Source organism: Pleurodeles waltl, chromosome 11 (genome assembly GCF_031143425.1).
Source record: "Pleurodeles waltl isolate 20211129_DDA chromosome 11, aPleWal1.hap1.20221129, whole genome shotgun sequence".
In the NCBI taxonomy this organism is placed as follows: domain Eukaryota; kingdom Metazoa; phylum Chordata; class Amphibia; order Caudata; family Salamandridae; genus Pleurodeles; species Pleurodeles waltl.
In genome coordinates this window covers 86,689,778-86,703,165 of record NC_090450.1, presented here as the reverse complement: position 1 = coordinate 86,703,165, position 13,388 = coordinate 86,689,778, and the positions used below count along the sequence as shown (strand labels likewise).

The 13,388-nt window shown below is 43.4% G+C and overlaps 1 protein-coding gene across 1 annotated transcript in view; it reads right to left on the bottom strand.

Annotated features, from left to right (window-relative positions):
• Nucleotides 1–13,388, bottom strand: part of LOC138265445 (D-beta-hydroxybutyrate dehydrogenase, mitochondrial-like) — a 58,173-nt gene that overhangs the window by 21,318 nt on the left and 23,467 nt on the right. Inside the window, exon 3 of the mRNA XM_069213158.1 lies at nt 2,420–2,561. Within this exon, the coding sequence (XP_069069259.1) occupies nt 2,420–2,561 (142 nt within the window). The remainder of the gene's footprint in view (nt 1–2,419; nt 2,562–13,388) is intronic.

Genomic DNA, 13,388 nt, shown 5'->3' with positions numbered 1-13,388 from the left:
CTCTGCAACGCTGCACTGTACGCTACTGCACTCTAAACTAATACACTCTATTCTAATGCACTTTACTCTGTAACACTCAACTCTATGCCCCTGCACTCTACATCAATACACTGTACATCATTCTAATCTACTCTGCACCTCTGCACTCTATGCCACGGCACTCTACACTACTTTACTCTATGCCATCACACTCTATGCCACTTTATGCAACTCCACTCCAACCTGCACTTCTCCACTCTAAGCCAAATCACTCTACAGTGAAATAATCTACTTTATGCCACTGCACTCTGTGCCACTGCATTCTATACCACTGCACTCTACCCTGCACCTCACCACTCTATGCAACTGCACTCTACTCTGAAACAATCTATTCTACGCCACTGTACTCTATACCACTCTGACCACTGCACTCTAGTTTAATGCACTCTACACCACTGCAAGCTGACACTCTGCAACACTGCTCTGGCCGCCACTATACTCTACACCACTTTGCCCTGTACTACTGCATTTTGCACCAATATACTCTATTCTACTGCATTCTATGCCACTCTACTCTGCCCAATGCCACTCTATGCAACTGCACTCTACACCAGTGCACTCTAAACAACTGCACTGCCCTTTACTCTGCACCACTGTACTCTATGCCACTGTTCTCTGTACCACTCTACAGCACTGCACTGACACTCTACTCTGCAACTCTGCTCTCTACACCACTCTACTCTATGCCACTGGACTCTAGGCATTATACTCTACTCTACACCACTCTACAATACTCCACTCTACTCTATGCCACATGAGTCTACTCTGCACTCTAGGACACTGCACCACTCTGCATTACTGCACTCTCTGCTACTCTATTGTATGCCACTCTACTCCACTGCACTCTATGTAACTCTATCCCATGCCACTCTATGCCACTGCACTCTGCGCCAATGCACTCTAAACCACTGCCCTCTACTCTGTACCACTGTACTCTACGCCACTGCTCTGTGCCACTCTACTCCACTCTACATCACTGCACTGACACTCTACTCTGCAGTGTTGCACTCTCCACCACCGTACTATACACCAATGTACTATGTACTACTGCATTCTATGCCACTGCACTCTATGTCACTCTACTCTGCATCACTCCACTGTACAGCACTTTGCCCCACTCTGCACCACTCTACACTACACCACTGCACTCCCTGCAAGGTGAGTCTACTCTGCAATCTATGCCACTGCACCACTCTACACTACTGCTCTCTCTGCTACTCTATTGTATGCCACTCTACTCCACTGCACTCTATGCCACTCTACTCTGTCCCATGCCACTCCATGCCACTGCACTCTACGCTAACGCACTCTAAACAACTGCACTGTACCCCACTGCACTGTACTTTGCACCACTGGGCTCTACGCCACTGCTCCTATGCTACTCTACTCCACTCCACTCCACTCCACTCCACACCACTATGCCTTTAGCTTTAAGCCATGCTGAACAGCAGCTACTCTGGTGTATAACAGGGCTAATGGCTAAAACACATTAGCAAAGCCAATAACTCTTTCATAGGTGAGACCTATTGGCTTTGCCAATGTTTGTTAGTACTATGAGGTACCGAGGTACCTGAAAGAACTGTGAAAAATAAAATTACATCATAATAAAGGCTTCTACAAAATGCACAAATACATTTCGGTTAAATAAAAAAAAAGTGCTTCTCAAATACAGATTTGAATAATATACAGTTTATACCTAGGATAAAAAAAAATTATAACACTCCATTAAAACCACACACTCCACAGCTCACCTTGGAACACCATTACAATACCTCTCTGAAAGAAATATCTTTGCCACCAGAAAACTTCAAGTGACTCCTTTTAGTAAAGTCAATGCAGGTTTTCAAGCCCCTTTGTATTTGGAGATTTACCAGATGCCCACATTTGCATGTCTTTAGGGAAGGAGACCCCCTGGCAAGAAGGCCTTTTCTTATCTGTCTGCCCCTCCCTCCTCAGAGCACAGGAGACCCCCTGCCTCCAGCCCAGCTGGGGAAACTCGTCTGCCTGTAATTTCGCCCTGCCTCCGTTGTCCTTTAGGTGAAAGGCTAAAATTACGGACAAATGCCGTCCGTTAAAGCTTTCATCACGGACAACGGACAGCAGGGCGAAATTACGGACAGTCCGTGAAATTTACGGACGGGTGGTCACCCTAACTATAACCAGTTCAGCAATCAGTAACCCTACCACACCGGGTTAGGGTATGAAAAATGAAGGAACGAGCTGATTTGTAAAGCAGTAACAGCTGTGCTGCCCCTCCCCCCCCAGGCCGTCCTGGCGCTGAGCAGATGATCATGGCAAGCGGTCTCTACAATTGACATATGAGATACAAGTATTCTTTCCCGCAAAAACTCAGAGGTGAAATCCAATAGTGGCGGTGTACCTTTCTCAGGTTCCTTAAGGTTTTTAGTTACAAACTCCACTGCTTGAGCGACTTGTTCTTCACTACACACATCTAACTGCAGAACTTTCAGGCGGTCCGAGTTTAAGTTCTCCAACTCTGTTGCTCCAGCCCCATTTTTATCCTGTAAAAACACAAACGGAAGGCCAGGGTTAAACAACCGAATGCTCAACCTAACAACAATGTAATAAGGTTCCCAGTAAACTGGAAATTGCTCCCCTCAGGCTTGAGCTGGGGATTCAACCAATCTCTGAGGAGACTGCCCGCAGGCCCATATTATACTGGAGAAGAGGGGGGCCTACCCCGAAACTGTCTTCTTACCGGATAGCCCTGGAAGAAATCTTGGCATGCGGGTGCTGGCAAATTAGCATGGATCAGTCATGTCAGGGTAGCTCTGACGAGTATCGGGAGACAGTATGTGGGATGATCCTTGCACGGCCTGTTCCCGTCTTTCCAAGGGTACATAACCTTTGTTTTAAATTTAATGTTGGCCAGCTCTTCTTTAGGAACACTGACAGGCAGTTTTATAGAGAATAAGGACTTTCACAGACTTGATGGTTTCCTAGATGAAATCGAACCTAGGTTGGCCTGGAAATTGTATGTTCAATTTAGGTTCTGCACTTTGCCCCTGCTCTTATACACCTCCAAATGGGCAAGTTCAGGAGCTACTGAAAATCAGGTCTCTCTCTCTCGTGCGGTGGACTTAATGAAACAAAAGTCCGCGTGTTTTTCTTTTGTCACGCTTATACCAAGTCTAGAAGAAAGTGGATTGTCCCCATGTGTAGGAATTTTGGTACCCTTCAGCATAAACAGGCCTACAGATTTTGGAAATAGATACAAGTCACCCTATTGTATTTGCGTTTTCTAAAATTCCTATTTACAATGTGGTGCATAAGCAGACTAGCACTGCCCAATGACCCTTTTTTAGGGTTGAGCCTGCGTTGCATGCGTATCGCAGCGAGACGCTTTAGTGTTTAGAAAAGGGCTCGGAGCCCTGTCAACGTCACGTCAGTGTTTTTTATTGGTTCGTGGGCTTGCCTAATAAAATCTGCTTGCTTTCATTAGTCGAAGGCACGCATACGTCATGCCTTTTCCGGTGGCAAGCCCACCGAGTGCAGCGACCAAGTACAGAAAACATGCGAGGCTCGCTGTTTTCCATCAGGCTTGTGGACTTCTTTTTCTCTAATTTACGAGCACGATCTTGCTTGGCAGAAGTCGAGCACTTTACGTAGTTAATTTCACTTTTTCGGGTTATTTACATAAATGCACTTTAGCCCGATAGGTGAAAAGTCGGGTTAGGAGTTTACAACGCGATCAGCTCTAACATGAGCAAACGCGAGACCCGTTGCATTGCAAATGCTTGTTATAATATGTAGAGAAGCAACTTAGGCGTAAGAATAGGGAATATTCACTATTCACTGGGTGCTCGGGAGGTGGCTGCTAACTCCCTTTTAACTGTATTATTGTAGCATATTTGCACAATGGTTCCATGTTTTAGACAATTGCTTTTAACAACTGCTAAAGGGAGTTATGCACGGTTTTCATTTTAGTATTGAATTATTTCTACTGTAGATTTTATGAATGAATCTAATACTATTTTAACGTGATGTAACTGGCATTTTAGCTTAATACTTGTTTGAGCGAACTTGCCTCAAGTTAGTGCCATACTTTAATGTTCTTATTGTTGTCTTTATCTGTCTTTTATGGCGTGATGCTGAAATAAAGACTGAACTGAAAATTGCAAACCAGTTAAATACAAGTGCAAGACACTTCTGCTAGTCCCCACACTGGATCAGACGCTATACCTCTCCCATTACCACCATTGGGAAATAGCCCTCTTGTCATTGCTAGTAAAATACAGAAGAATTCTTAAGGATCAGGAAGGCATCTTGACTGAATGGTCTATCTGATTCTAGAGAATGTTGTGAAGGAAGGAGCAGAATTCCAAAGATCTTTGGTATTAAAGCAGTTTTACCAGCTCAAAAAAATGCTGTTCCAATTGTGAGTGCTGTTAATATGGGATAGTGTCGGATTCCATGCCTTCCTCTTAACAAGGATCCTTATTGGTCAACAGGAGAGGGGAGTGGAGACTGGAAAGAAAAGAGTTCCTCTTTTACAGTGCAGAATCGGATAATAATTTGACCAAGGTTCGAATCCCAATCCTTTGCATACGGCTTTCCGAGTGACGGCACTATTCCTGCCCCACGCCAATTGTTCAAAAAGGGACGATTTGCAATTACAAGCAGTCAGACTTCGCTGTACAGTAAAAAGTAAAGAATAAGGCTGGAGAAGATCCTACTGATAATCAGTTTTTGATCAATAAATGTATATTAAAAACAATGATCAGCAACAATCACTGAAAAGGTTTGACAACACCTTCCAAAGTTCTCTACTGCTTTGTATGTTTAGTTAGCATCCACTTTTCAGAAGCTTTTGTCTGGGCTTCACCCCAGCACACAAACCAGCACTTCCAATACAAACAGCACACCTTGCACACAAACCTGTATTTTTTCTACATAAGGCCCTTCATATGATGGTAGAAAAGTATTTAACCCCATAATATACATATTTTTTTATTAACACCACGGTCTTGTTTACACCTATGATGTTCCTTTGAAATATTACTTTCTTCTTAAAAACTGTCTCTGTGAAGTCGTTTATTACAGACAGAGCTGCTGTCGTTAAATTATATCGCGATGCTATTTGCCAACATGCAACAGAAATTTATGGCAGTGGTAGCAACTTATGGCCTACCCAGCAACGGGACAAATGATGGGGCATTTTAAGTGCAAGAGTACATTCACTTAAAATGTAAAGTTTGGCACTTAAACATTAGCTTGTCAATTACAAGTTTCCCAAATTACTAGATGACAGATACACCAACAAAACCGTCCCGATTTACAAAATAAACGCTACCAAATGGACGTGTAAGGCAGAGGGAACGCTTTGCCTTTAGAAAGAAAAAAAAAAAAATCGCGCTAGTTGGTGCGGCTGTGATTACAACAGAAACTCTTAAAAAAAAAATATATGTATTGTTTTTTCGAAGACCCAGTAGCCATTGTAATTAGTTGAAGTGGAGGAGAAAAAGAAAAAAAAAAAAAAGTGAAACTACAAGGAGCGAATCACTTTTGTGAATTACTTCAACAAAAGTGAGAGGGCAGTTGCATAATTCCTAAACAAACTAAAACTGGCTGAAGTCCAGCTGAATTAATGACCAGCTCCGGCCATTATGTCCTTGCTTTAGCAGACCCGAAGGCGTCCTTGCTGCATGTGCATTGACATGTGGCACACACTGGTCACCAGAGTCTAGAACGGATAATATTTACTACTGTAAAGTACTGCACTCAAACTAATCAGCAATCCCAAGGTCCCTGGGAAGTCCGTTTCCGATCTCGACTGCTTCTGTAAATTCCTTGCGCGGTTTTCTGCAGAGAGCGGGGCCTGCCAGCAGCCGCGAGACTAAAGAGGGCTTTGTGTAGCGGAGGATTACTTCGGCAGTGGGGCTGACAGTCAGAAAGAGGCTGCTGTGTGGCCAGGGCAAAGATGACGTAATCAGAACTGCATAAATTAGAGCTTCTTGTGTTTCCTTCGTCAGGCTGGCAGCTGCTTGCTGTGCGCATGGCTCGCTCCTGCTTCCATACACAGTTATCGGTGTAGCTATAGAAAGAAGTCGGTGCATTAAAGTTCACATTATTCTCCATAAAGAACAGCCATTTTGCTTCAGTGCCAGAGCTGGTTGTGATCCCCCCCTTCAGTGACCTAACACGTTCGACTTTCATCGTGATGTCATCATTGCTGCTGTAAATATATTGCATTAGCCATTGAATGACAGATCGGTTGTTCTGCAGCAGTTTGCCATCCATGTCCCCGTGCACCCTTCGCAGACCTGGACTGCTGACACAAGAAAATGTATTGTCGTCAGTGTAGGCAAGAGCCCTGTGAAGTGCACACCACATTGGTGTGAGGCTGAGACGACAGTAGCTCAGTTTTTTAGGTCGAGCACACAAGCGCTTTGACCGGTTGTAAGTATTCTGGCCTTTTAACCACACCGATGTCACTCCCATCACTTTCAATGGCTTGTGGGTTTGTCTTTTCAAAACTCACTTGATGTAATTGGTAAATGCTTTAGGTTCGTCTCGCCATGAGGCTGTCGTCACACCTTGCAAACTGCCCGTGTTACACAGATTATTGCACGACTGCCGATGTACATTAGCGTGGGAGAACTATGTTTTTTTCTTTTGTCTCCCCTCTTAGGGTTACACGGCAGCCATGGCGCGCACAGCGAACAGGCACAACAGCGTGAACTCGATCAGCGGTATTGTAGCACTCGTCACAGTTACCTAATCAGAGTCATTTCTTGCGGCTCTCCCCTTAAAACACTTGCAATTGGTAAATGCTTTATGTAAAAAAGAAATCCTCAAAGCGAAAGCAGCTCTCCAGGCACAGGGGAAGAGCCAATACTACAATACTAACTGCACTCTGGAGTATATGGCCATCATACAGTAGGTTTAACAAGACTGCAAATGGGAAAATCAGATGGAGTGTGGGCCAGTGTATTTAAATTAATGGGGTCAGAATGCTGCACACAGTGTTTATTTTCACACATTGTGGATGGTTCATTGGGACATGGCTGCATCAAGGATTGGCCTGCAAGGGTGAGGTTTTTTTTATATATATGCTGATTAATGCTCTGTGATCACCACAGTCATTGTGAAAGTGTATTCCTTTACCAACACTTGAAGAAAGAGAAATTATGTAGTAATCATTGATTTAACTTTTGTTAAGGAAAGCTGAATTTCCCTTCAAATGAAGCCTGCCGCTGCCCTGTGAATCATGGTAGAGGAAGGGTCACTTATGTGTAATATATATATATATATATATATATATATATATATATACACACACACACACACACACACACACACACACACACACACACACACACACACTGAAAATAATTACAATAATTCATGTTATTTAGTGCAAAATGATACAAATGAATGCGCAGTCACATTTATTATTACAGCGCAAGGTCAAATTTGATCAAAGTAGCATAAAAGTCGTATGAGAAAAATCACTGTTTACTACTTAACATGTTGCACGTTACAGTTACTTTATACAGTGAAATAACTAATAGACACGAACCTTCTGAATGCGATTTTGCCTTACTTTATGAATCGTCATAATGACAGCTCTTAAACTGCTCTGCAGAGCCTCACAATAGTCAGAGCAGGGTAGCTAGGCTTATGTGGCCTGGATGGCAAAATTATGTGAAAAAAATATGCAAATTATGGAGCACGTCCTGCAATAGGTTTTTTGTGAAATGTGTAAGCTATCTGGCAATGAAGTAAATTCATAATTATGCTGTAATGTAGCACACACAGAATAGAAAAAAGTCACTATCCCTCATCATTGTCAATTATTTTATTGTAATCGTATTTATATAGCGCTTACTACCCCTGATGAGGCATCAAAGTGCTTTTTGGCGAGTAGCACGCTACTCTGGAACCCAACAAGAATTAGTATCAGAAAATACGGAGTACAGTTTTAGTATTATTATGAGTTAATTTGAGCTGCGGATATGAGAGTTTGTTAGTTAGATTGACTGGAGTAATGGAGGGGTGGAGGATGAAAGAAATCCAGAAGTGTTAATTGGGAGTATATCCTTCATTTACTCAACCCAAAGGCTTGGGATGAGTAAAGGGGGATGGAGGAGGGAAGAGTACGTGGAAGGGTTAGGGAGAGCATAGTAGCAGGGTGAGATAAATGCGGGAGAATTTAGTAGGGTTGTGTGGGAGGTCATGATAGTAGTGTGAGGTTTGGCGAGTTAGATGTGGAAGCGGAGGGAAGAGCTTAGGCAGAGTTATTTAGGAGATGAAAGTAGTAGAAAGGATTTGGGATGAGTCAGAGTGAGAAAGGAGGAAAGTTTGATAGACATGACATATGATGATGGGTAGATAAGTGTGATAAGATGATAGCAGGAATTCATAGATATCTAGTATAACAACCCACCCAGAAGCCATGCAATGGCCCACAAACATGCCAAGCACAGAAGCAACATATACACATACATAATTAGAACCATGGGTAAATATACTTAGTAAAACAGGTTTACAGAGTGTGTGTGTGTATTTTATTGTTATGACATAGTAGCGATACATATTTTCTAAAGAACTATACATAACTAGAAATATAGACAATCTGAAAAAAATATTTATCAACATAGGCATATGCAGTCCATAGTGGTTTGAATATTGTGGTTATGAAGGAAAGAGCCAACTCGAGTAGTTTTCTGAAGACAAGAAAGTTATCTGTGGCTCTTATAGTTGTGGATAATGAATTCCATAGTTGGGCTGCTTGAACGGAGAAGGATGTACCACCTATAGTCTTTTTCTTGTATGGTGGTGTTCTAAGGCAGGGTGCCAATCTTGAGCGGAGGTTCCTTTGTTGGATGTATTTGGTAATTTTGTTTCTGATAAAAAGCGGCCCTGTTCCATGTATAGTTTTGTGGGTGATACAAAGCAGCTTGAAAGTGCATCTTCTGGCAACAGGTAACCAGTGTAGTGCTCTCAAGGGAGGGGGAGATGTGGGCTTGCGGCTTTCCATGTAATAGTAGCCTGGCTGCAGAATTCTGGATATGTTGTAGTTTTTTCATAATAGATAGAGATGATCCAAGGTAGAGGCCATTGGCATAATCCAGTTTGGATAGTACAAGTGAGATAGTAGCTTGCACCTTGTGTGGAAATCCGAGGTGCAGGAAGATGCGTCGTATAGTCTTCAAGGTGATGAAGCTTGTTCGTGCTAATTTGTCCACTTGGGCATTCATAGTTAACGTGGAATCCATGGTGATTCCTAGGTTTTTAACTTCCTTGGATAATTGAGGAGGTGGTCCGAGATAGTCAGACCAGACGCACCGAGGGTCATAATTTTTCCAGTCACCAAATATGAGTATTTCTGTTTTGGAGGTATTTAGTTGGCGATGGCTCCAGGCCATCCACTGATCAACGGCTCGGAGGCAACTGAAGATTTGTGAGTTTTCAATGTTTTTGGTGCATTCTAATTTAAGTAGTATTTGTGTGTCATCTGCATAGTTGTAGCATGTGACATGGAAATCATTGATCAGTTCTGGTAAAGAACTCATGTAGATGTTGAAAAGCAAAGGTGAGATGATTGATCCTTGGGGGACCCCCGCTTTTGTGAGGTAGTGTGCCACATTAGAAAGGTTTTTCCTTCTATTCTACCCGTGAGCGCCGTGCACCATTACCCTCGACTACCCCTCTCCAGCGCGTTTTACAGTTCTAATACTTCACAAGCCCTTCACTTCCGCAAACCCAGCCTTATCAATGCACCAGTGTTAACCCCTCCAGTAATGCGGTGGGATTCACAGCAGGACACAAAACCTCAGGAAAGGTAATTCACAAGTAAAGCAAGACTTGTTCACTCCGAACGGTTTTGCTGGAGATAACTTATGTTCTCAATACAACAATAAATAATGCTGATGTGACCACATAGGAGAACTTCATGGGAAATGAAAGTGTGACAGCCTGACGTTATACTTCACCACAGTACAATGTGCATTCTACCATTAGTTGGCTTTTAGGCACCTTTGTGTAATCCAGAGTATGATCTTTGAACCTTTTCCACCCGAGACCAGCATCTGGTCTGTTTTGTAGAGATGTGAGGTCAGTAGGGTGAGGCTGTCCGTTTTAATGAGTTGTGACATTTTGTTAGTGGATGATTTTACAAAATAAATCCACACTCCAGATACGGACCACCCCTGTGTGTGAAGCACAATGGCATAGATCACCAGCACACATACACAAATGCTGTCAGGCGCTGTAGAACGGTGGTTCTCAATCCATGGTCCAGGGACTGTTGGGGGTTCATGAAACGTATATTTTTTTGTCTATTGTTTTGTGGTTCAAATCATCAAAAATGCTTAGGCCAGGGTACCCAGCTTCCAGTAAAGACTTAGTTGGGCATCCCCAGATTCCTTTAATTCAGTGGGAGTCCCCAGGTTCCAGCAACGATTTATTGGGAGACCACATGTCAAAATGTAAAGGGCCACTGCTCCTAGCACAAACAAGCAGAAAACAACAAACTGGCACGATCAGTTCCCAGCAGCCATGCCAGGCCTCCAGCAACAAGTTTTACAGAGCTCGTCGATCTGGTTATCACCTGCTCAACAGTCCTTTGGCTCATCCTGAAGGACTGCGCTGGACGTGCCCAGACACCTCCAAGCAGAAGAAGAGTACGGGAGAGAACCAGTGCAAACCGAAGCTAGAGTGGGGAATCTGCTGGCAGCACACAGACAGATTCTCGAGCAAAGGGCTCTGGCACAGCGTAAACAATGATTCAGCTAACCACAGCCAACCAGCACACCTCGGCGGTCAAAAAGCGAGGCTGGTCCTTCTAGCCATGGCACCAAAATATACCTCCCTTCGCTCTGACCACACGGCATATACCAGCGCCACAGAGGGCTGGACCATACCAGCCGAAAGGACAGCGCCTCTCTGAATTTAAGAGGTTCAAGCTCCAGGTGCCAAGGCCAGAAAAAGGCCCTTTACTTGCCTCACTAGTCAAGCATGTGCTAGGCTGGCCAGGCGCAGTCAGGACGTCACCCTGCTAGAGTACGGAATACGTCCAGCCTCTGTGCTATGCCAGCGCACCCCCGCGTCACCCTATCAACAAATTATTTACCAATAGTAAACAAAACCTTAACATTGCAATTCCAAACAGTGCCCATTGTTAGCCACACTGGAAAAAACAAACAACTTTTTCAAGCCAACCGCCGCAAAATAAACCTTCAATATAAAAATACATAATGAGTAGGGTAATTTGGTACTGTAGTCCAAAAAAAAAAAAAACAGGGATCTAGTAAAATTTACAAGCCACTTAACCTTTGGTCTCAAAGTTAATATAGACACCAGACACAGGAGAGTGGAGTATAGGGCCATATTTCTCGCTTTTCCTTTAAATATTCTCAGCACATCTATTTTTTTAAATCAATTAATTATTGGAAAACATAAGGCAGAAGATATATCTAAAGTGTCCAAGTCAGACCTAAAAAGAGTTTTTAGTAAAAGAATATATTGAGATGTACAACCGCAAATCACAACTGTTCCCTTAGAGGTCGGTGGCCTCCTTTTTGTGTAAGTCCTACTACCCTCAACTTCGGAAACACAGGAGCGATCATGGCAAGAATATAGCCACAGGGGTTTTATTGTTACATTTTGCACAGTGAATTGCTTTACACTCATGGCCGAATGCGTAAACACTGTTTTTGATGCAGCCATAGCAAGTACCGCCTACATTATACCACCACAATATAAGACTAACGTGATCTTAATTCTCTCTCAGAGAGCAAATCCTGTCCCCGCACCTCTCTCAATGCCAACACTTGTCCCTCGTATCACTCTTAACAGCTGACCTGTCATCACCAGCATATCTCTCATCCATATGTGTCTTAGCTGCTCTGTCTCGAGAAGCACATTTAGAGCCTGCGGATCTTTCTTGGAGAGCATGTATGCACCCCTGTTCTGCCTTCCTACTTCTCGTATCAGAGCTTACAGAACCTCTCTGGAATGCACTTCTGAGTTCAAAGAAGACCTTTATTGTTGTTAATTCTTCCCCACCCACAAGTTCTTGAGACAAATTAATAGACTTCAAGCACACGTTCAAATGAGTAAAAGTAGTCGCAGCAATGAAAACAAAATATATCACAGTACTTCTCAGTTGCAATGTACACAGCAGATTATATATAAGATATTCAATGCAAAGCATAAAAATAAAATTCAGCACCGTGTGAGACCTATCTTCAGCTTCATCTTTCTGGGGTCTGCAGGTTGATGACTCCGGTCAACTGCGAGAAAGATTATCTACCCACACGGGAGACTGACAACTGGCGCCTAGTTCCACCCTGAAGTCAAGCAGATTCGAATCTAAATCTCTGAAGCCCCGAGTCATCCTTACAAAAGCGTGCCGGCCCTCCTCTCAGACTCAGGAAAACTACGCAAGCCTTTGGAGACTGGCCAGATCTCCTAGACTTCTCCTCTTCCCAAGCCTGAGCAGAAAGGAAAACACCAAATGTACTCTTATCAGGTCTAGTCTGGTGTGAAGAAAACAGCTTGGTTCATCTTGTGGAAAAACACCGCTTGGAAGAATACAGACATCTGCGATGTTTCAACTGCAATGTCTAACTCCACGTTAAAGCCAATAGGCAGCTAACCTAAATATCAAATGTAATGTCTAATGTCATGTCAAAGCCAATAGGCAGAATACAGAATGTAATGGCTAATGCCATGTCAAAGCCAATAGGCGGCTAAACTGAATACAAAATGTAATGGCTAATGCCATGTCAAAGCCAATAGGCGGCTAAACTGAACAAAACATATAATGTGCTACTGGTGAACATTGAGCAACTAATATGCGCAGTGGTGAAACACAAAGTCATTGGTCAAACACAATTAATAGCATCACAACCCCCCACCTGAGAACATCAAAGGTCGCCTTTGTCAGAGCAAGTCACTGCCTGCAAATCTCCACCAAGTCTCAGTATCCCTGAAGCTCACACCCTCTCCTAGGACAATCACACCTCGGAGAACATCTTAATGCAGGTGGATGCGTTTCCCAGAGCACATCGTCTACTCTGAAGATCTCACACCCAGGCACCCTTCTATAGACTCATGTCTCCCAGACCACCGTGCACATCATGCAGATCTCCTTCCTCCAGTGATATCTAATACCTGGGGATCTTGCTTCCAGTTCTCATCTCCACTTCAGCTGACCTCATTTATTTTCATGAGCCACCAAGTGCTTCCGACCACCTTGCTATGGCCTCTGAGCTTTTTTGGGAAGGATTCGTAGAGTAATGGAATTTACAGCATAGTACATTTGCAGGATGATGGAGAGCCAGATGATCACTCAAAGAGAGATGGGTAGTGATGGATGT